This window comes from Oncorhynchus mykiss, chromosome 29, assembly GCF_057628025.1.
Source record: "Oncorhynchus mykiss isolate SJ-2025 chromosome 29, ASM5762802v1, whole genome shotgun sequence".
NCBI classification, from domain to species: domain Eukaryota; kingdom Metazoa; phylum Chordata; class Actinopteri; order Salmoniformes; family Salmonidae; genus Oncorhynchus; species Oncorhynchus mykiss.
The window spans coordinates 26,420,579-26,444,996 of NC_143050.1; the positions used below are offsets into that span (position 1 = coordinate 26,420,579).

Below are 24,418 nucleotides of genomic sequence, written 5' to 3' on the forward strand. Positions count from 1 at the left end.
GAGGGGACAGCCACGGGGCCGGCAGTGTGCTCAGCAGTACACCTCTCCTTCCGTCCTACTCCGAGGACACTGAGACACAAACAAAACATCTGGCGATGGGCTCCAGTACTGCTTTCAAACGGTGTAACACAATATGGCTGACGCAGGCCAAAAACAAGATGGGAGTTAGAAAAACAAACAGCCCCATAGCTCCACATCAGTGTGCTCTCTGCGTGCCGACCAACAGGATAGCTCAACAATGTACAATCCAATGAATGAGCCAAGGGAATCAGTAGATATACTGTATCTATATGTTGGCCATGGTTTTGTTTTCTGCTTGATTTAATTGTCAGTTATAATCGCGAGAGTTGCAGGTTCATGTTTGGATTTTCCAGGATGTAGAAGAACAGGGAATATATAATGACAGTGAATAGAACCAATAGGCATCACCATCACACACAGATGATCAAATCATATTATCCGCACCTCTGAGCTCATATACACACAGAGAGCCTCACACAAACACATTTGGCATACACAAGCAGACATACTCACAAAAACACACGTGCATGCAATTAGGGTTGCAAAGCTACCGGTAGTTTACCAAGGTTACTGGAACCTTCCGAAAGTTTGGTAATTAACAGAAAATCTATGGCAATCTATTGTAACTTTGGTCATTAATACTTGAATAACTTTAAAAGTATATATTCATATACAGTATAGTTATTATATTTGTGTCCATATTGTCCATGAGTTTCTAGTAGATAGACCAAGTGGTTCAAGAGAAAATAGCCTAATTAATAATTTAAAAAAAACATTAATCAACAAGGGCATTATTTTCAATGACCTCTGCAACTCCTCCAACTATTGACTTTTTTCAGCACTGCCACCAGTTTGACGCCAAAACATTGACAACAAATACAGTACATAGTTACAGTACATAGTGATACTGTATAAACAAAAGTGTGTAAAAATATAAAGGATATTTCATACAGCAACCCTCATATTAAACACCAATGGTACTCACTAAATTGATGGTTTATATTTAGGATTTTTTTTTTTACAGCTTTGTCATTATATTTTACATTTTTTAATTAGATTCATTTAATCACTGTATTTCATATATTTTACACATGATAAGGCCACATAGAGGGCCAGAGATAATTGTAGACACCTGTAAAAATCTGAAGTACCTAAAAGGGCCACTAGATTTCTTGTGATAGATGACATAAATCCTTTGAAAGATACCAACATTCGGGTAGTTTACTGTAATATACCCTCCCTTTCTATACAGTGCCTATTTGCAATCACTAACTCACTCACAACCTACCCTATACCCCTGCCAAATACTTAAAATAACACATGCACACATGCACACGCACTTGTGCAAGACATTTAAGTGTGTTAACCCTCGCAAGGCTGCCGGCCCAGACGACATCCCTAGCTGCGTCTTCAGAGCATGCGCAGACCAGCTGGCTGGTGTTTTTACGGACATATCTCTCCCTATCCCAGTCTGCTGTCCCCACATGCTTCAAGATGTCCACCATTGTTCCTGTGCCCAAGAAAGCAAAGGTAACTGAACTAAATGACTATCGCCCCGTAGAACTCACTTCTGTCATCATGAAGTGCTTTGAGAGACTAGTCAAGGATCATATCACCTTTATCTTACCTATCATCCTAGTCCCACTTCAATTTGCAGCGCCTCTTCAACCTCAGGAGGCTGAAGAAATTTGGCTTGGCACCTAAAACCCTCAGAAACTTTTCCAGATGGACAATTGAGAGCATCCTGTTGGGCTGTATCTCCGCTTGGTATCGGCAACTGCACCGCCCTCAACCACAGGCCTCTCCAGAGGGTGGTGTGGCCTGCCCAACGCATCACCGGGGGCAAACTATCTCCAGGACACCTACAGCACCCGATGTCACAGGAAGGCCAAAAAGATAATCAAGGACAACAGCCACACGGGCGAGGTCAGTACAGATGAATCAAAGCTGGGACCTAGAGACTGAAAAACAGCTTCTATCTCAAGACCATCAGACTGTTAAATAGCCATCTAAAGCACATAGAGGCTGTTGCCTATATACAACGTACTTAAAATCACTGGCCACATTAATAAATGGAACACTAATCAATTTAATAATGTTTACATGTCTTGCATTACTCATCTCATATGCATTTACTGTATTCTATACTATTCTACTGTATCTTAGTCTATGCCGCTCTGACATTGCTCGTCCTGATATGTATATATTCTCAATTCCATTTCTTACTTAGATTTGTGTGTATTGGGTATATGTTGGGAAATTGTTAGATATTACTTGTTAGATATTACTAACTGTCGGAGCTAGAAGCACAAGCATTTTGCTACACACCCGCAATAACATCTGCTAAACACGTGCATGTGCCAATACGATTTGGATTTGACACACACAGAAACAGAGAGAGAGAGAGCGAGAGAGAGAGAGAGAGAGAATTTAGCCCTGTGTTACAGAGCCGCTACAGAGGCAGTGTCAACCATCACGCTTACACATTGGTTCACATGAGGCCAGGGCTTTCCCCTTCCTCTCTCTTTCCCCTTCCTCTCTCTTTCCCCTTCTCTTCCAGTCGCCATCAGCAGATTTAGGAGGTGCCCGCCCTAATGGCCAGGGAAGTAGTAACATTTAATAAGTGACCAAACAAATCATTAAAATGAACCCTTAACATGAATATGGCCTGGGCTGCCTTTTTCTGCATCGATTTAGCTCTGTTCTGACCAGGCACACAGCTGGGAACGGGGCTTCTCACATCCAATAAAACACAGGCTTGGAGTGAAGCACATGCACACAGAGATTGAGGTTCATTGCAGGCACCAGTGCAGACACAGACACACACGTGCATGCACACACACACACCGAAAGAAAGTACAATGAAGACAAATACACACTCAGACATACACGTGCATGCAGGCAAGCACACACACCCATACACAGCTCAGCCCCGAGCACACCAGCACAGCACACCTTTCGAAATGTGTCAAAAAATTTACTGCAGGAAAGCCTTTTTTACCTTGGTGGTTTTGAGTATGAAATGTCCATGCCTTTTCATCCCAAATAAAATAAAATCAAATCAGATCAAATTTTATTTGTCACATACACATTAGCAGATGTTAATGCGAGTGTAGCGAAATGCTTGTGCTTCTAGTTCCGACAATGCAGTAATAACCAACAAGTAATCTAGCTAACAATTCCAAAACTACTACCTTATAGACACAAGTGTAAGGGGATAAAGAATATGTACATAAAGATATATGAATGAGTGATGGTACAGAGCGGCATAGGCAAGATACAGTAGATGGTATTGAGTGCAGTATATACAAATGAGATGAGTATGTAAACAAAGTGGCATAGTTAAAGTGGCTAGTGATACATGTATTACATAAAGATGCAGTAGATGATATAGAGTACAGTATATACATATACATATGAGATGAATAATGTAGGGTATGTAAACGTTATATTAGGTAGCATTGTTTAAAGTGGCTAGTGATATATTTTACATAATTTCCCATCAATTCCCATTATTAAAGTGGCTGGAGTTGAGTCAGTGTGTTGGCAGCAGCCACTCAATGTTAGTGGTGGCTGTTTAAAAGTCTGATGGCCTTGAGATAGAAGCTGTTTTTCAGTCTCTCGGTCCCAGCTTTGATGCACCTGTACTGACCTCGCCTTCTGGATGATAGCGGGGTGAACAGGCAGTGGCTCGGGTGGTTGTTGTCCTTGATGATCTTTATGGCCTTCCTGTGACATCGGGTGGTGTAGGTGTCCTGGAGGGCAGGTAGTTTGCCCCCGGTGATGCGTTGTGCAGACCTCACTACCCTCTGGAGAGCCTTGCGGTTGTGGGTGGAGCAGTTGCCGTACCAGGCGGTGATACAGCCCGACAGGATGCTCTCGATTGTGCATCTGTAGAAGTTTGTGAGTGGTTTTGGTGACAAGCCGAATTTATTCAGCCTCCTGAGGTTGAAGAGGCGCTGCTGCGCCTTCCTCACGATGATGGCTGTGTGGGTGGACCAATTCAGTTTGTCTGTGATGTGTACGCCGAGGAACTTAAAACTTACTACCCTCTCCACTACTGTTCCATCGATGTGGATAGGTGGGTGTTCCCTCTGCTGTTTCCTGAAGTCCACAATCATCTCCTTAGTTTTGTTGACGTTGAGTGTGAGGTTATTTTCCTGACACCACACTCCGAGGGCCCTCACCTCCTCCCTGTAGGCCGTCTCGTCGTTGTTGGTAATCAAGCCTACCACTGTTGTGTCGTCCGCAAACTTGATGATTGAGTTGGAGGCGTGCGTGGCCACGCAGTCGTGGGTGAACAGGGAGTACAGGAGAGGGCTCAGAACGCACCCTTGTGGGGCCCCAGTGTTGAGGATCAGCGGGGTGGAGATGTTGTTGCCTACCCTCACCACCTGGGGGCGGCCCGTCAGGAAGTCCAGTACCCAGTTGCACAGGGCGGGGTCGAGACCCAGGGTCTCGAGCTTGATGACGAGCTTGGTGGGCATTATGGTGTTAAATGCCGAGCTGTAGTCGATGAACAGCATTCTCACATAGGTATTCCTCTTGTCCAGATGGGTTAGGGCAGTGTGCAGTGTGGTTGAGATTGCATCGTCTGTGGACCTATTTGGGCGGTAAGCAAATTGGAGTGGGTCTAGGGTGTCAGGTAGGGTGGAGGTGATATGGTCCTTGACTAGTCTCTCAAAGCACTTCATGATGACGGAAGTGAGTGCTACGGGGCGGTAGTCGTTTAGCTCAGTTGGGAGTTAGAAAGACCCCAGTCACTCTCCTGTTCCCTCACAGCAGGCAAGAGAGAACATGGGGTTCCATTTGGCTGTCCTGCCCCAGATACAATGAAAACACACGCACGCAAACACACACACACACATAAAGGAAGGTACAACCCAGGCAGTTTCCATGTTCTCCAGTACAGAACAGTCAGGAGGATATTGAGGATCTGGGTGGGGGTTTGATTGTATCATTAACAACAATCAAATGGGATGTTTGACCTGACCCACTGCTCAGTTTTACAGTGTTCCCCAGTTTTGGCACGCTCCGAGGCGACTTTCTCAAATATCCCTTAGTCTTAATTGAATTAGTCAAGCCTCTGGAAAAGAAAAGCTGTAGGAGACATGAGCCTGGAGGAAACACGAGTGAGCAGAGGGAGTGACGCCCAGAGTGATGCCGCCAACATGGACCTCGACTCCCTCTCTCCCCCTCCTCCTCGTCCGATTCTGTCACGAGAAGAACACCAAGGGCGGTAGGCCGAGCCAGGCCCCGTACGGGACAAGGGGGAGACACACACACACACACACTGAGATTTCTCGCCAGGCCTGACGGAGGGACGTGACCCGTGCGAGTGGAGGCAAGCGGCTGGAACGGCGTGAAGGATGGCTGGGAGGCAGAGAGAGAGAACGACAGAGCAAGAGAGAGGGAGAGAGAGAACGTCAGAGCAAGAGAGAGGGAGAGAGAGAATGACATAGCAAGAGAGGGAGAGAGAATGACAGAGCAAGAGAGAGGCAGAGAGAGAATGACATAGCAAGAGAGGGAGAGAGAGAATGACAGAGCAAGAGAGAGGCAGAGAGAGAATGACAGAGCAAGAGAGAGGGAGAGAGAATGACAGAGCAAGAGAGAGGCAGAGAGAATGACAGAGCAAGAGAGAGTCAGAGAGAGAATGACATAGCAAGAGAGAGGCAGAGAGAGAATGACAGAGCAAGAGAGAGGGAGAGAGAGAATGACAGAGCAAGAGAGAGGGAGAGAGAGAATGACAGAGCAAGAGAGAGGGAGAGAGAGAATGACAGAGCAAGAGAGAGGCAGAGAGAGAATGACAGAGCAAGAGAGAGGGAGAGAGAGAATGACAGAGCAAGAGAAAGGCAGAGAGAGAAAGACAGAGCAAGAGAGAGGGAGAGAGAGAATGACAGAGCAAGAGAGAGAGAGAAAGGCAGACAACTTATTCTTGCTGCAAGGAGAGCTACGTCACAAACTTCTGATGATATTTAACTATGCGGCTTATACCAGAGCAAAAGTTCACATGAGGCTTCCTTCACGTCGTCTGCCAAGATCAACAACCACTCTCGGCCTCCCATCTCCAAACACTCCCCAGTCTTGGAGGGGAAAGAAAGAGAAGGAGGAGGGCGAGAAATAATGTTGGGATGCAGTAGAGAATAGAAAAAAGGAGGGAAAAGGAAAAGAAAAACAGATTTTTCAAATAGTGTCAAGAGAGGCTGTACAGATACGGGGGACACCGGGGGCCACCAGGGACAATAACTGGCATGTGAAATATGCTCCGGCGTGGGTCTACATAAGAAAAGCACCTTTGTCAAGACACAGAGGGGAGAGAGGTTCAATGGGAAACTCTGATGTCACTAAGGCTATCTGTCACTGATATCTTGACGGGGAGCAACTTAGGCATGTGTGTGTGCATATATGTACAGCACTAGTCAGGTTTTCTTAATTTTCACAATTTTCTACAATGTAGAATAATAGTGAAGACATCACAACTTTGAAATAACACATATATGGAATCATGTAGTTGCCAAAAAGTGTTAAACAAATCAAAATAGATTTTATATGAGATTCTTCAAAGAGAGATTCTTCCTTTTTTTGCCTTGATGACACTTTTGCACAATCTTGGCATTCTCTCAACCAACTTCACCTGGAATGCTTTTCCAACCGTCTTGAAGTAGTTCCCACATATGCTGATCTGCTTTTCCTTCAGTCTGCGTATCGCTGCAGAATGTTGTGGTAGCCATGCTGGTTAAGTGTGCCTTGAATTCTAAATAAATTACAGACAGTGTCACCAGCAAAGCATCATCACACCTCCTCCTCCATGGTTCATGTTGGGAACCACACATGCGGAGATCATCCTAGTCTGCATCTCACAAAGACATGGCGGTTGGAACCAAAAATCGCAAATTTGGACTCATCAGACAAAAGGACAGATTTACAACAGTCTAATGTCCATTGCTCATGTTTCTTGGCCCAAACATGTCTCTTCTTCTTATTGGTGTCCTTTAGTAGTGGTTTCTTTGCAGCAATTCGACCATGAAGGCCTGATTCACATCATCTCCTCTGAACAGTTGATTTTGAGATGTGTCTGTTACTTGAACTCTGTGAAGCATTTATTTGGGCTGCAATTTCTGAGGTTGGTAACTATAATGAACTTATCCTCTCCAGCAGAGGTAACTCTGGCTCTTCCTTTCCTGTGGCGGTCCTCATGAGAACCAGTTTCATCTTCGCGCTTGATGGTTTTTGTGACGGCACTTCAAGAAACTTTCAAAGTTCTTAAACTGTTCCGTATTGACTGACCTTCATGTCTTAAAGTAATGATGGACTGTCATTTCTCTTTGCTTATTTGAGCTGTTCTTGCCATAATATGGAATTGTTTTTTTACCAAATAGGGATATCTTCTGTATACCACCCCTACCTTGTCACAACACAACTGATTGGCTCAAACGCATTAAGAAGAAAATAAATTCCACACATTAACTTTTAACAAGGCACACCTTTTCATTGAAATACATTCCAGGTGACTAAATCAAATCAAATGTTATTTGTCACATACACATGGTTAGCAGCTGTTAATGCGAGACTAGATGAGAGGCCAGATAAGAGGCCAGATAAATCTAAGATGTTGAAGAAATGCTTCAATGAATCCTTTGAAGAACAATATATAAAGCAGCATACCTTTTGTTAAGGTGACAGCCTATTAAATATTATTGCACTAGTTCTTATGAATGGAACAGAATCCCCCCCCCCCCTCCCCCCTCTTCACCCGCCTGGATGCACGTTTTTTGGTTTATGTCCTAGCACTACACAGCTGATGATGAGTTGGTTATTTGAATCAGCTGTGAAGTGCTAGGTCAAAAACCAGGACCGAGTTTGGGGAAACCCTGAGCCCAACTCAATGTCATGCAATTTACTCTACAATATAAAATGACTATAGCACAGCCTCAGAGTCACAAGGATTTGGTGGCAGTGCTACTTCTATCTCTTCTCTTGAATTAGAGAGTCCAAAATATTTTCTGCGATATTATATTATAAGAATTAAGACATAACTCCATTACCTTAATTCAGCAAGCTGCACAGTAGGCACACAGTCAACCAACAGTTTGTCTCACATTGATGACACCATCACTCCCATGGTTCAGATGACATGTCATTTAGCGAGCTCCACTGGCCTAGCCTAGCGTTAATGACTCACTGTTGAGTGGGGCCAAATCAGACAGTGAAGAGTAAACCTAACATACGGACAGTGCCAAAGTAGGAATATCAGCAAAGACAGTATAAGTAATGGTAATAATAACAATGGAAACCATTGATGTCAAACAAAAAGTGATAAGTCATTTTATTTTTTAACTCCCCTATACATGTTCTTAGAGGCAGACCTAGGTCAGATACGTTTGAGGTTGCTGCTCAAGTATTTGAAAGTATTTGACATAAGCTATATAATTCTATGTCCAGTGTTCCAGATTTTTTATTAAATATTACCTCAAATTAATTACAATATGAATTAAATAGATGTTAAAAGCAGTTTTTCTCTGTGCCCCTGCTTGGCCTGTTAGGAAACAACAGAGTGGTTTGGGCATATACTGGTAAAAAAATATATATAATAATTTGACAGCTCAGACAATGAGACGTGCAAACACTTGGATATTCAAAATAGATCCCATGTGGGGGCACTGAGGCAGACTGACAGAGCCAGGCTGCACCAAGTCAAATTGGATGGATGGATTGGATTCAGGATTTGGAAATGAATGATGGAACTAGGTCACTTTACTATAACAGCCATAAATGCAGGCTGATTATTTGTCCTTTGATTTGTCACTATATTCCTGATATTTATGTTGTTACAGTAGCTATCTCACAAGCTAGTCGTGAACATAGATAGCTAGTTACTACTGCTACATATATCAGTCAACAACAGCTAGCTAGGTTTCCTCTTGACATAAAACTTTTTGTTACAAACCACAAGATTTAAAATAAAAGGGAATGGTGAGATGGTTGTTGTGTGGAGGATCTGCTTTGACTTGTTTTTTTATTGGCTAGCCAGCTAGCTAATGTTTGCTAATGTTAGCATGCTAGCTAACGTTAGCATTCTAACTAACTTTAGCATACTAGCGTTAGCTAACTGTTTCTAAACAGCCGGCAAGCCAACTTTTACAAACCACATCATTTGAAATACCAGTTTATTAGGAACAACACCCCGTTCACAAAAATGGATGGCTACATAAGGCAGACAGGCATCAAGGCATTCAGTTACTGTTCGATTGAACATTAGAATGGGCTAAACGAGTGACCTAAGGAACTTTGAGAGGTCCGACCTGGGTCCGTAGCGGTCCTGACGTGCAAATCGGTCGTCCGACCTGGGTATAGGGGCGAAAGACTAATCGATCACGGTATGATCATCGTGCCAGGCGTGCCGGATCCAGTATCTCAGGCGTGGCCGCCATCCTGTGCTTTTCACGTATGACAGTGTCTAGGGTTTACCGAGAATGCTGCAACAACAAAAAAACATCCAGTCAGCGGCAGTCCTGTGGGTGAAAACAGCTCGTTGATGACAGAGGTCGAAGGAGAATGGCAAGAATCATGCAAGCTAACTGGCTGGCCACAAACAGATAAATAACGGCGCAGGACAACAGTGGTGTGCAGAACGACAGAAGAAACTACTCCAGTGGGCACACGATCACCAACACTGGACAATTGAGGAGTGGGAAGACATCACCTGGTCCGACGAATCCCGGTTCATGTTGCGTCATGCTTATGACAGAGTCAGGAGTCCATGCACCCATCCTGCCTGGTACAGGCTGGTGGTGGTGATGTACTGGTGTGGGGAAAGTTTTCATGACACACGTTAGGTCCCTTGATACAGATTGCACAACAAACGTTTCAGACACCTTGTAGAATCCATTCCCGGAATAATTCAGGCTGTTCTGGAAGGAAAGAGGGGGCTGACTCTGTACTAGATGGGTGTACCTGTTAAACTGTCCGGTAAGGGTCTCCCGAGTGGCGCAGCAGTCTAAGGCACTGTGTAGCAGTGCTAGAGGTGTCACTACAGATCCGGGTTCGATCCTGTGTCGCAGCCACCTTAGCTGGCCACATTCAGACACATGAGGTGGTGCACAATTGGCCCAGCATCGTCTGGGTTAGGGGAGGGTTTGGCCGACCGGGATGTCCTTGTCCCATTTCGCTCTAGCGATTCCTTTGGTGGGCTGGCATGGTCGCTGGCATGGTCGCCAGTTGGACGGTGTTTCCTCTGACACATTGTTGTGGCTGGCTTCCAGGTTAAGCGAGCAGTGTGTCAAGAAGCAGTGCGGCTTGGCAGGGTTGTGTTTCAGGGGATGCATCGCTCTCGACCTTCGCCTCTCCTGAGCCCATACGGGACAAGGCTGTAACCACCAATTGGATATTACGAAATTGGGGAGAAAATGGGATTAAAAATGTTTTAAAATAAACAACAACTGGCCAGTAAGTGTAGAAGTGACTGGCGAGATAGTTGTTACATAGGTTTTGTCCTTTTTTTAAACGCCAGCAGTGGTTTGCTTGCCTTGTGAGCTAGCTTGCTTGTGTGCTGTAAACTCGTGTCTCCCCTAGTCTCGAGAAGGATCCTTATCCCACCGGAGAATTTGGCAAAAAAGAAAAGGCTGCTGGACCAATCACATACAGGCCTGTCTCGGCCAAAGATAACAATGTCATTATCCAAGCAAATTTCAAGCGTTTTATGTTTGAGATGGGTTATTTAAAGTGTTTTTCCCCCTCCAAATGATGCTTTCAGCTTTGGTTTCAAATATGAGTACAATTCACGTCAACAACATTATTTGGGTACAAGTTAACAGAAGATGAACTTTTAAAGGTGAGATTTTCACTGGAGAGTTACATCGTCTGGCTCGAGACCGCAGATATCTGTGGAGCTCCACTGTGGGAACTCTACAGAGAACCTCTTTATCATAACAACCTGTGGAATCCTATGAGGAATCTGCACCCCCAGTATGGACCTTTGAACTTCAATTTAGTGCTTCACAGTAAAATTGGTCAGCGGCCATTTTTGGCAGAGGGAGAAAAATTATAATAAACCCAGAATCACCTCCACAGCCTCCCACAGAGAAACACAACCCCCTCCTGAACATTCCACCTTAACAATCCCCCAAAATCCACTTTTTTGGATCTTGCCCAATTTTATCCCAGGGAAATCAGGTCGTAATTCTGAAAAAGGGTTCTAAGGAGAGAGAGAGAGGCAGAGCAAGAGGTGAGACGACCAGACATCCAGGGACCCGCTGCTGCCTCCTCCACTACCTCTGTCTGCCACTCACCAATATGGTTCATATTAGAGAGCTTATGCAAGGCTCAGTGCTAATGCGGCTCTTATGGAGAGAGAGCAGGCAAGGGATGTCAGAGGGAGCGCAGGGCACTGTGGGACTTTGTTGGAGTGGAGGGGGCAATGGAGATGGAGTGTGTGTTATGGGGAGAGGAGTAGGAAGAGAGGTGAAGAGGAAGGGGGAGAGAAGAGGGTGTTGTATGTTTTCTTTGCAGTACACATTAGTATTGCAAAACACGAGGCTTCAAAACCATTCATAGTATTATACTCTTAAAAAACAACATTTTTGCACATATCTGTGAACCCGAACTCACAAACAAAACAAAAAACCTCCCCCAAAACAATCTGCACACGGAGGTGATCTAAAACAAGTAATGTTGGATAACAAAGCTATTTCTCACAAATACCTAAAGAAGTGTATTATACATCCCTAATCTGTTTTACTGGCAAAAAGAAAACAAAAACCTCCTAGTTAGGCAGTCAGAGCTGGGAAAACAACAGAGCTCTCTGAAAAGATCTGAAGGGGCATGTCTTCTCAGGGCTAGAGCAACAGTGGACTTGACAGGAGAGGAGCAGGGCCATGGGGCCACAGGGGTAAGACCATAGGAGAACATAGGGGGATATAGGAGGGAAGGAGAAGGGCAGAATGGGGGCAGGGTTCCCAGTGAAAAGGGGCCGTAGGGGGCAGCTGTCCTCTTCCTTCCGGGCTGGCGGGTCCCGTCACGTCAGAGCTGAGGTGGGCTTTGAAGCCCTGACAGGCCATAGGAACCAGGTCAGGGAGAGGATTAGCCCATGGGCCAGGGGGGTCTCAGAAGACTAGGGTCATCCCCCTAACCCTCCTCCCTTTTCTCAGACAACCCCTAAGGGACCTTTTGAAATGTACAGAATGGGGTACATGGAGGAATTGGGGGGGAAGGTCATGCTTTTTTTTTCAGTCCGTGGAAGCTTTTGTATTTGTTAATTTACAATCGATTAATTTCAATATTTCACAGTGTTTTACAATGAGTGTTTATTATATCCTGATGTGTGCCTGATGTTGCCCGTCATCAATTTGTACCATTGTGCGGTTTGCTGCAGGTTTGAACTCAGTCCGGATCAAACACGAGCATTTGATGAAATGCACACAACATGATCATTTGATATCCCTGAAACATTTTGGGAGTAGCAGAGAATTAAAGGGGAATAACGGCATATTCCCGAAAAATTGTCTATTTACATTGTCAAATCGGTAGACTAATGAAAATCATTTAGAAAATGATGCAGGGGATTTCATTTGCAAGCCAGTCACAAATTACTTTTCTCGAGCGAGCAAGAGATCGTGATAATGTAGGCTAATTTTATCAAATGGAAAAGTATTCTTATATGCTTCATCAAATACCCTTGCATCAAATACCCTACTCCTTGAAAGTTCTGTAATGATTATATATATACTATATATATATAATGATGACAACTTTTTTTAACATCCAGTCCCTAACTACCCCTGACCAATCCAACCTTCCACTTCAAATCACATTTTATTTGTTACATGCTTTCTAAACAACAGGTGTAAACTAACAGTGAAATTATTACTTACGGGTCCTTCCCAACAATATAGAGATAAAATAAAATAAACAAATAATAGAAAAGTAATAACACGTTATAATAAAATAATAAATACACAACAAGTAGCGATAACTTGGCTATATACAGTTGAAGTCGGAAGTTTACATACAACTTACATTTAAAACTCTTTTGGGATAGGGGCAGCATTTTCACTTTTGGATGAATAGTGTGCCCAGAGTGTACTGCCTCCTACTCTGTCCCAGATGCTAATATATGCATATTATTATTAGTATTGGATAGAAAACACTCTGAAGTTTCTAAAACTGTTTGAATGATGTCTGTGAGTATAACAGAACTCATATGGCAGGAGAAAACCTGAGAAAAATCCAACCAGGAAGTGGGAAATCTGAGGTTTGTCATTTTTCAAAGCTTGGCCTACCGAATACACAATGTCTATGGAGTCAAGTTGCACTTCCTACGTCTTCCACTAGATGTCAACCGTCTTTAGAAACTTGTTTCAGGCTTTTGCTATAAAGGAGGGGCTCATGAGACCTGTTTGAGTCAGTGGTCTGGCAGAGTGTCTCAGGCTCGTGACGCGCGCTCCCAACAGTTAGCTCTCGTTCCATTGCTTTTCTTCAGACATAAGAATTCTTTGGTTGGAACATTATTGATGTTTTATGTTAAAAACATCCTAAAGATTGATTCCATATATCGTTTGACTTGTTTCTCCGACCTGTAACGGAACTTTTTGAGTTTTTGTCTGGACGAAGTGCTCGCGTCTCATGAAGATGGATTACTGGGCTGAACACACAAACAACAAGTGGCTATTTGGACATAAATGATGGACTTTATGGAACTGTATGGAACAAATCAGTCATTTATTGTCGAATTGGGATTCCTGGGAGTGCCTTCTGATGAAGATCATCAAAGGTAAGTGAATATTTATAGTGTTATTTCTAACTTCTGTTGACTCCAAAATGGCAGATATTTCTCTGGCTGGATTGGGCTCTTAGCGCCGTTCTCAGAAGTTTTAAAAAAATCTGACACAGCGGTTGCATTAAGGAGAATTCTATCTTTAATTCTGTGAATAACACTTGTATCTTTTATCAATGTTTATTATGAGAATTTCTGCAAAATCACCGGATGTTTTGGAATCAAAACATTACTGAACATAATGCGCCAATGTAAACTGAGATTTTTGGATATAAATACGCACATTATCGAACAAAATATACATGTATTGTGTAACATGATGTCCTATAAGTGTCATCTGATGAAGATCATCAAAGGTTAGTGATTCATTTTATCTATATTTCTGCTTTTTGTGACTCTTATCTGTGGCTGGAAAAATGGCTGTGTTTTTTTTGACTTGGCTATGACCTAACATAATCATATGTTGTGCTTTCACTGTAAAGCATTTTTGAAATTGGACACGATGGGTAGATTAACAAGATGTGTATCTTTTATTTGCTGTATTGTACTTGTTAATGTGTGAAAGTTACATATTTCCCAAAAATATTTTTGAATTTCGTGCGCTGTCGAGGGGTTCCGCTAGCGGAACGCCTGCCCTAGAAACCTGACTCCGTTATGCCAGCTCTGTCAGGAGGAATGGGTCAAAATTCACCCAATTTATTGTGGGAAGCTTTTGGAAGGCTGACCAAAAAGTTTGACCCAAGTTAAAACTTCTTCGGGATAGGAGGCAGCATTTTCACTTTTGGATAAATAGCATTACCAAATTCAACTGCCTGCTACTCATCCCCAGAATATAAGATATGCATATAATTAGTAGATTTGGATGTTTGAATCATGTCTGTGAGTATAACAAAACTTATGTAGCAGGCAAAACCTCAAGGACAAACCATTCAGATTTATTTTTGAGGTTGTTGTCTTTTCAATGGGTTTTCAATTGGGAAACCAGATTTCCAAGGGACTTGTTTGCAGTTCCTACCGCTTCCACTGGATGTCACCAGTCTTTAGAATTTGGTTGAGGTTTTTCCTTTGTGTAATGAAGAAGTACGGTCATCTTGAATAAGAGTCACTTGAAGTGGACTGTTTGAGAGAGGCGCAGGACCAGAAAAGTAGCGTCAGTTTGTTTTCTTTTTGTATTGAACACAGATCATCCCGTCTTCAATTTGATCGAATATTAACGTTTAAAAAATATCTAAAGTTGTATTATAAAAGTAGTTTGAAATGTTTTGGCAAAGTTTACAGGTAACTTTTGAGATATTTTGTAGGGACGTTGCGCAAGTTGGAAGCTGTGTTTTGTCTGGATCAAACTCGTCAAAAAAATTGACATTTTGGATATATATTGACGGAATTAATCGAACAAAAGGACCATTTGTGATGTTTATGGGACATATTGGAGTGCCAACAAAATAAGTTCGTCAAAGGTAAAGGCATGAATTATATTTTTATTTCTGCGTTTTGTGTAGTGCCTGCAGGGTTGAAATATGCTACTCTCTTTGTTAACTGTTGTGCTATCATCAGATAATAGCATCTTATGCTTTTGCCAAAAAGCCTTTTTGAAATCTAACATGTTGGCTGGATTCACAACGAGTGTAACTTTAATGAAAGTTAGATTTCTATAGTATTTTATTTGAATTTGGCGCTCTGCATTTTCCCTGGCTATTGGCCAGGAGGGACGATTGCGTCCCACCTATCCCAGAGAGGTTAAACAATTTAAAGTCAATGCTACCAAATACTAATTGAGTGCATGCAAAGTTCTGACCCACTAGGAATGTGATGAAAGAAATAAAAGCGGAAATAAATGATTCTCTCTACTATTATTCTGACATTTCACATTCTTAAACTAAAGTGGTGATCTGGGGGTCCTCCCCCTGAACATAAAAAAAAAACATTTTTGTGCAAATTGATATCGTTTCTCAACAGGGAATCCATATTTACTTGACAGAACACAACCTTTTTTCTTAGGTACACTAGATTTTGTTTTTGCCACAATAAATTAAATTGAAAGAGTAGACTTGACTAGTGTCTAACTAGATCACTAATCTACCTCCTTATCTCAAAGTCCCACCCACTGTGATTGATTGACAGGTCTGAAACCCTAATAACTCTGTGACCCACAAACATCCTGCCCCCTCCCCTGACAATTCCACCCACAGTGATTGATTAACAGGCCAAACCTTTAAAGGGATAGTTCACCCAAATTACAAAATGACACATTGGTTTCCTTACCCTAATTGTCCACCGCAGCAGAGCTAATAAAATGCATAATTTGACAAACAAATATCATTGTGGCAATTAAAATCTTACAGTAAAACTGTAAACATAACTTTAATCTCAAGAGAAGACCGATTTAATGTTAAAATTATCTTATCTTACTAAAATATTCCTGATCATATAGGCCTAGTGCATTAACACCCTCTTTATCTTGCATAACAGGCATACTCACCTATCGTGTCTTTTCACCCATTTTCCTTCTCATGTGAACCACGCTGACAGCATGAAAGTGAAATGGCACAACACATGACAATGCCACAGAGAGTTCTACCTTTATCTAGTCACCACATTCCATGAAAGCAAAGCACAAAACTCAACTGTGCACAGATAATGCCATCAACAAGACATTTGTTTTCCCCAGCAACTCCATGGAACTTGGAACAAAACTAATGAGGCTATCAATGAATGACCTTTGACTTGAGAAATGGATGCTGGGCAGTGGATTTGAAACCACCAAACTGGTGATGGCCCACTAATATGCCTGAGGGTCTTCCAAAAGAACACATTGAAACATCATGACACTTATATTTATAGGAGACATTTTCATAGAGGTTTTTTATTTGGGATTTTAAAAGTAATTTCTTCCGACCCCAAAACAAAATTAAGCAAAAATATCACTCCGCCCAGGCCTGGGCTGGCCAGAGAGCGGGAGGTAGGCTTAGGCCCATTCTAGAGGGGAGATATACAGAGCCCACAGCCCAGATCCATGGTGCCTGGCTGGGGTAGACAGAGGCTGGGCCAGGAAGACCACATCAGCTGCCCTTCTGGACACAGGCAGGCAGGCTTGCAGGCCCAGGCTTAAATCAGCCTGCAGCTGCAGTGCTTTCCTCAGCATATTACATTTGGCTCCGTTCACCCCCTGACCAAGAACAACTTAGTGCAAAAATAAGAGTGTTTTCCCCCAACACAGGGTCAATGAGGAGATTGGGCTCGGGATCAGATTAATTGGCTGTGTGACAAGATAAAGCTTACTACACAATTTCTCACCTATTAAGTAGAGAACGCAGCAATCCTGAGGTATCATTAACCTACACCAGGCCTATACAGTACAACCCACACAGTCAACACATTCAAAGCCACGTGTAACTGACAGTAAACAGCCAACCACCCTAGTCTCTCACCTGTCAGTGTATCGCCTGGCAGGGTTGTTCAACAGCACGCCATGGGGGGAATGGGAGAATGGCGGCTGACGCAGCAGTCGGTGGCGGAGCGGCTTGCAGTGGCGGCACAGCGGGCAGTCGGGCTTGGATGCCAGTAGGGTGGCATCAATCTCCAGATGCTGCTCCATGGTGAAGAACTGCACGCCGTACACCTCCTCCTCCACGTCCAGCTTCAGCGTCAGCGGCGCATCACAGAACACGTTACTAGGACCCAACGAGAGGTTGTTTCCACTGACGGTCAGGAGCAGGATGTTGTGGATGGCAGGAAGGGCCATCTCCTCGGGGCTGAAGAAGGTGACCCACACGGTGAGGGAGTCGGGTACTAGTGGGTGGGGGAACTCCAGCTGGAGCATGCAACCCTGCAGGGGGCACTCAGACAGCCCCACAACCCACTGCTCGATGCCGGCGTTAGGGCTCCAGGTACGCACGCTGGGATCACATGCCTGCTCCACGTCTGGAGGTCCTAGGGGTCAAAAGGACAGGGACCCAGCAGATCAGACATAACTTATAATAATACATGTATTTATTTGATATAGCACTTTTCATTTTCTTTAAAAAACAAAATAAACAATTCAACAAAACAAATGTAGGGATCTGGCAGTTATTGGGCGATGGTGTGTCACAGCTTTAGATGATAGGCAGTACAGATAGGTAGTATCCTGTTGAGGAGGGAACATAGATGGTACAGCCAGCCAACTATAAAAGCAATACACAAGCAAAAGACACAACAAACACATACGACAAAAATAAATACACCAGAAAACAAAGGTTAAGTCATTGCATTTGCAAACATGAGCATCATGTGTGATTGTAGATAGGGAAGAGCTAGAGTATAGATGTGAGCATAGAGTGTGATTGTTTGAATGCGTTTGCAGGCAGGGAAGAGCTAGAGTATAGATGTGAGCATAGAGTGTGATTGTTTGAATGTGTTTGCAGGCAGGGAAGAGCTAGAGTATAGATGTGAGCATAGAGTGTGATTGTTTGAATGTGTTTGCAGGCAGGGAAGAGCTAGAGTATAGATGTGAGCATCATGTGTGATTGTTTGAATGTGTTTGCAGGCAGGGAAGAGCTAGAGTGTAGATGTGAGCATAGAGTGTGATTGTTTGAATGTGTTTGCAGGCAGGGAAGAGCTAGAGTGTAGATGTGAGCATAGAGTGTGATTGTTTGAATGTGTTTGCAGGCAGGGAAGAGCTAGAGTATAGATGTGAGCATCATGTGTGATTGTTTGAATGTGTTTGCAGGCAGGGAAGAGCTAGAGTATAGATGTGAGCATAGAGTGTGCTGTAGCTGAACCTCTAGTAGGGTGCTATGATGTGTATATGGGTGATTCTACAGAAGTGGTGTGAATTGCTGTCCCGCCCACAAGTCAGTCTCCAAATCTGGGACATTCATTCCCATCATCACATGTTCTAATTCAATCCAAAACAATCTTAAATTCATATAGCACAAAGTAATTTGCACTATTTGATAAATTCAATCAATCAACAAGTTTCCGATTCATACAATCAACACTGAACATTTTACAAAGAACAACAGAGATTATATTTCTCTAAATTCAATTGAAATATTTTGAAAATCAAGTTAAAAATCATGTTTGGACTATTTTGGTAATTTGGTATGCAAATAACATTTATTACGTGTATGTGTAATAGAAGGTTAATCAAAATGATCACTACTATGCATTCTTCTCCCTTAACCGCAACTCTTTCACTATGTTTCAGTAGTGACACATTTAGTGGGGTGGTAAGGAATTCAGGTAAATGTGTCAAAGGTGCAATACAAACAAAGTGTGTAAGTAGTATACAGATGTAGTAGCTTAATTTGATCACTATTTTGTTGCAAACTTGTAGTGTATTTGAGTTTAAACAATACTTATAATGGTTGTCATGTCCATGAATTATAATTCACCTAATAATTCACATTTCCTGTTGCTGCGGGATTATCCTACATCTGAGGACATTTATCCCCCGAAGAAGACATTTATCCACCTGGTCTTGCTGCTGCTCCAGTTTCAACTGTTCTGCCTGCGGCTATGGAACCCTGACATGTTCACTGGACGTGCTACCTTGTCCCGGACCTGCTGTTTTGGACTCTAACTCTGAATGATTGGCTATGAAAAGCCAACTGACATTTACTCCTGAGGTGCTGACCTGTTGCACCCTCGAATACCACAGTGATTATTATTATATGAACCTGCTGGTCATCTATGAACATTTGAACATCTTGGCCATGTTCTGTTATAATCTACACCTGGCACAGCCAGAAGAGGACTGGCCACCCCTCATAGCCTGGTTCCTCTCTAGGTTTCTTCCTAGGTTCCTGCCTTTCTAGGGAGTTTTTCCTAGCCACCGTGCTTCTACATCTGCATTGCTTGCTGTTTGAAGTTTTAGGCTGGGTTTCTGAACAGCACTTTGTTATACCGGCTAATGTAAAAAGGGCTTTATAAATACATTTGATTGATTGATTGATTATTGTTTGTTGGAAGATGTGTGCTGAAAGTTGGGGAGAAATAGGACACAATTTATACCACGTCTGTAGAAGAACGCATTTAGAACAGTGGTCTGGCTGACTACACATGGATGAGGTCAGTGAAGTATCAGGGCTGAATGAGCTGTTGACTTTTCTCAGCAATGGACTATATGCGGCAGACAGAGGACTGAGTTCATTGCCAGTAAAGCAGTGGAGGCAGCAGACTAGCTGCAGACTGAGGTGTGTTCCTACTGAGAGGGGCCCTGCACAGGGTTCTCACTTTAGCATATGTCATTACAACCCCAAACAGCGCCCCTCCAGCCATATTTGGAGTCCACAGATACCTTGTATTATCCAGAGTGACGTACACCAACATTCATCAAGTGCTTTGAGAAGCCAGCGCTGCAGACACTGTGTTCTCCCTGTTTTCCTTTTGTGCACTTCCAAACTGGCAAACAACAAAACCCATTTGCTAACCTCATTTCTGGGCACTGCACAGAATTCCAGTGTTTAATCAAGTGATCACCGAATTCGGTTTCCAGGCCACATTATCTTAACACATGTATTGTAAGTGTCTGTGTGGCCAGAATAGAGGTAACTTTGAAAAAAGGACAGAAAAGAAACTGAGGAACTGAGATGCACTTACAGTTTGTACCCAGCCCCCCTCTCTCTCTCTCTCTCTCCCTCTCCCTCTCCCTCTCCCTCTCCCTCTCTCTCTCTCTCTCTCTCTCTCTCTCTCATTCTGTGGTGAGTTTTTCATTTACATTTTGAGGAAAGGAGTTTTAGCCACTGACAATGTGTTGTAATGTCAGCTGTTATGGTGGGCTGTCCTCCTGCTTTGGAACTCCTGCTACGGATGCCAGAGGTTAGAGATTTACGATGAGACAGGATAGACATGTATAAAGATTATATGAATCCTTGGCAAGACCCAAGTCTGTTTTTCAACAATGTAGAATTACCAGTACAGTAATTTTAAGTATTACAGATTTGATCTTTCAAATCCAACTAAAACAGCACCTGCAATGACTTCTCATCTGAATTTTTCATTAAGGTTAAATCTACTCGCTGGTATATAAACAGCTCTGAAGCGTTTGACCTAGCCTTGCCTCCCAGGCTGCTGAAAGGCCCCAAGGGTGATCAGACAATCCAAACCTGGCCTTTGAATAAGAGGCCTTGCTTTCTCACTTGATTAGCTAATCCCACCGGGGTATTAGCCTGTCTAGGAGAGCTCTCGTTGTAGGAAAGGGGGAAAGAGACATTGGGCGGAATTCCAGCTTAATTGCAGTAGGGTTGAATGTGGAGCACTGTGTCTGTGTGCCAGGGCCCTTCGGCATTATGTGGGAATCAGACGGTGTAGAGTCGTGGAGCGCTGGGAAAAGGGGACTGGAATTGACTGGGATACGGATGGATAAACATAGAGGGATATGTCCGGGCACGCACTCTGCTTTCTAAGAAAAGGGCCTGCCTCTCCTTCGTGTGTCACACTCTCGATAGCACACACACAACAGACTGACTGACTTGCACTGAGGTAACCGTTGTCCTCCACTTTAATGGCCACAGCCACCCATTTTTGCAAACATCAATTCATACCATGACCCCTAATTAGAGGGCATGAGAGTAACCACAATGGAAATATGTCTTGCTCACTTGTATTTTGTCCCTTGACAGCCATACGGTGTCAATTAATCAATCAAGCGATCCCGCATAGCAGTCAATCTTCAAGAACTTCCTCTAGTCCAGTGTTGGGTTCCCGAGTGACGCAGCGGTCTAAGGCATCACTGCAGACCCTGGTTCGATCCCGGGCTGTATCACAACCAGCCGGGATCGGGTGTCCCATAGGGCGATTGGCCCAGCGTCGTCCTGGTTAGGGTTTGGCCGGTGTAGGCCATCATTGTAAAGAAGAATTTGTTCTTAACTGACTTCCGTAGTTAAACAAAGGGTTAAATACAACACAAAAAAATACATCGAAATAGTCTTGATGGCCAAAAAATGTCAGTCAGTCATTTATTCCATCTCTCTGCATATGATATCTGCAGTGTAAACAGTTGGTGAGGGATGGAGGACGTGGTGAGGGAGGGAGAGTGATGGGGAAAGCAGAAGGTCTAAAGGAGAGGAGGTGACACTGACAGTCCAGCTCCTCTCTTCTCCCTCGCCTGGGGACTTTCCACATATTTCCTTCAGCACACATCCACTGTGCCTCTCCTTCTATTCCAGATCAAACCTCGTTGGCCTCCACTCAACATCCCAATGTAAAAAAATAAATAAACTTGTCCTGGTGTGCGGATGCTTTTATATAGTGCAACTCTGGAACACCTTAAAGGGATACTTTGGTATTTGGCATGCTAGCAGATACCCATAGACTTCCAGTCGTTGCCGTAACGCTAGTTAGTATTGGCTTGCGTAACTACTGTACCTATAACTTCCTTCATACTACACACAGATACATAAAAATGGTTCATCTGACTCTGGGGAAGTAGATACATGTCCTCGTTGCCAAAATCACAAAGTATCACTTTAAGGCAGTATCGCTTAAGATCAGGTAGCGCACTCCAGGATTGACATTCTCCAGAATAAGTGAGTGTGCAGTACGTGCATGGCTGCGCATATCCAATAGCCCTCCATCCACAAATCATTATCTCATGACCATCATAAAGTGCTAGTTGAGATGAAGCAGGGGAAGCTGCTCTTTCTCTTTAGGTACTTTGTGTCTGAACTCTGTGACCCTGAGTCCCTGCAGTGTGCAGCCCTGGCAGCAATGGAGCAGAGACCAATGAATGTAACCCCTGTTCTCCCAGACAGACAGTGAGAGCACACACACACCAAATATTCACACACAAACACATGGTATCACGTAATGCAGCGAGGCTTGACACTGCCCCGCCTTCAAAGGAGGGCGATGCTAATGAAAGCATGGCCCGACATCTGGGCCAGAGTCAGACAGGAACACTTTAGCGATGCACGGCTCAGTGCAGCAGCACATACACGCACAAATACACGCACAAATACACACACAAATACACACACAAATACACACACAAATACACACACAAATACACACACAAATACACACACAAATACACACACAAATACACGCACAAATACACGCACAAATACACACACAAATACACGCACAAATACACGCACAAATACACGCACAAATACACACACAAATACACACACAAATACACGCACAAATACACGCGCAAATACACGCACAAATACACACACAAATACACGCACAAATACACACACAAATACACACACAAATACACGCACAAATACACAAACAAATACACACACAAATACACACACAAATACACACACAAATACACGAACAAATACACACACAAATACACACACAAATACACGCACAAATACACGAACAAATACACACACAAATACACACACAAATACACGCACAAATACACACACACACACACGCACACACACACACACACACACACACACACACACACACACACACACACACACACACACACAAACCCACAGTGCCATTCATACCCTTGACTTATTATACCCCATAATGACAAAGTAAAACATGTTTTAAGAAATTTTAGCAAATTCATAAAATGACAAAGATATCTCATTTACATAGGTGTTCATTCTCCTGGGTCAATACACGTTAGAATCACCTTTGGCAGCAATTGCAACTGTGAGTCTTTCTAGGTAAGTTTCTAAGAGCTTTGCACACATGGATTGTATAATATTTGCACATATATATTTTTTATTCTTCAAGCTCTTTCAAGTTGTTTGTTGATCATTGCTACACAGCCATTTTCAAGATTTTCAAGACAATTTAAGTTAAAACTGCAACTAGGCCACTCAGGAACATTCAATGTCCTCTTGCTAAGCAACTCCAATATATATTTGGCCTTGTGTTTTAGGTTCTTGTCCTGCTGAAAGGTGAATTTGTCTCGTAGTGTCTGTTGGAAAACAGACTGAACTAGGTTTTTTTTTTTTCAGTTTTACTTTAGTGCCTTATTACAAACAGGATGCATGTTTTGGAATATTTATTTTCTGCACAGCTGGGGTTCCTAAACCTTTTTGGCCCACGATCCCATTTTGATATCTTAAAGGTTTTGCGACCCCAACCATGTGAAAAAAAATGATGTAGGCCTAATTAACAGCCAATGATTATTTGGAGCTATGGCAGTCAATTTAAAAAAACATTCTAACAGTACTTCTGATTGTCTTCTCAACTCACTATCACATACTTTTACTGTGGGGCTATGACAGTCAATAGCAAATTAGTTTAACATAATGTATATTATCTCACCACCACTAATGAGATGGGTGTGCTTGAAGCATGTCGTGTCGGAGGTTCTCAAAGTCTGTGGGCGTGGTTGACAGTGGGCACCTCATCTCTGCTGTCACATCCAACCTGGCTTGATATTTGGCTTTAAGACAGCACCGAATCCAGCTTCACACAGATGTGAGCGGGCGAAGGATACCATGAGTTTTATGGTGCTTTCAAGACAACTGGGAACTCAGAAAATACGAGTTCAAATCATGACTTCAGTGATCTTCAGGTCGGAAAGTCAGACCTCTAGAAAGTGGCCAGAGTTCCCGAGTTGGATGACCGTTCAATACAATTTTTCCCAGTCTGATCTCTTTTTTTCCCAAGTTCCCAGTTGTCATGAACGCAATGAAGTCGGATGTTGGAGATTTC

The 24,418-nt window shown here is 43.1% G+C and overlaps 1 protein-coding gene across 3 annotated transcripts in view; it reads right to left on the reverse strand.

Annotated features, from left to right (window-relative positions):
* The window catches only part of pappaa (pregnancy-associated plasma protein A, pappalysin 1a), a 116,298-nt gene that overhangs the window by 65,420 nt on the left and 26,460 nt on the right, over positions 1-24,418 (reverse strand). For all 3 annotated transcript variants that reach the window (XM_036967897.2, XM_036967895.2, XM_090226888.1), the window contains exon 7: positions 17,221-17,722. In XM_036967897.2, coding sequence (XP_036823792.1) covers positions 17,221-17,722 — 502 coding nt within the window. The remainder of the gene's footprint in view (positions 1-17,220; positions 17,723-24,418) is intronic.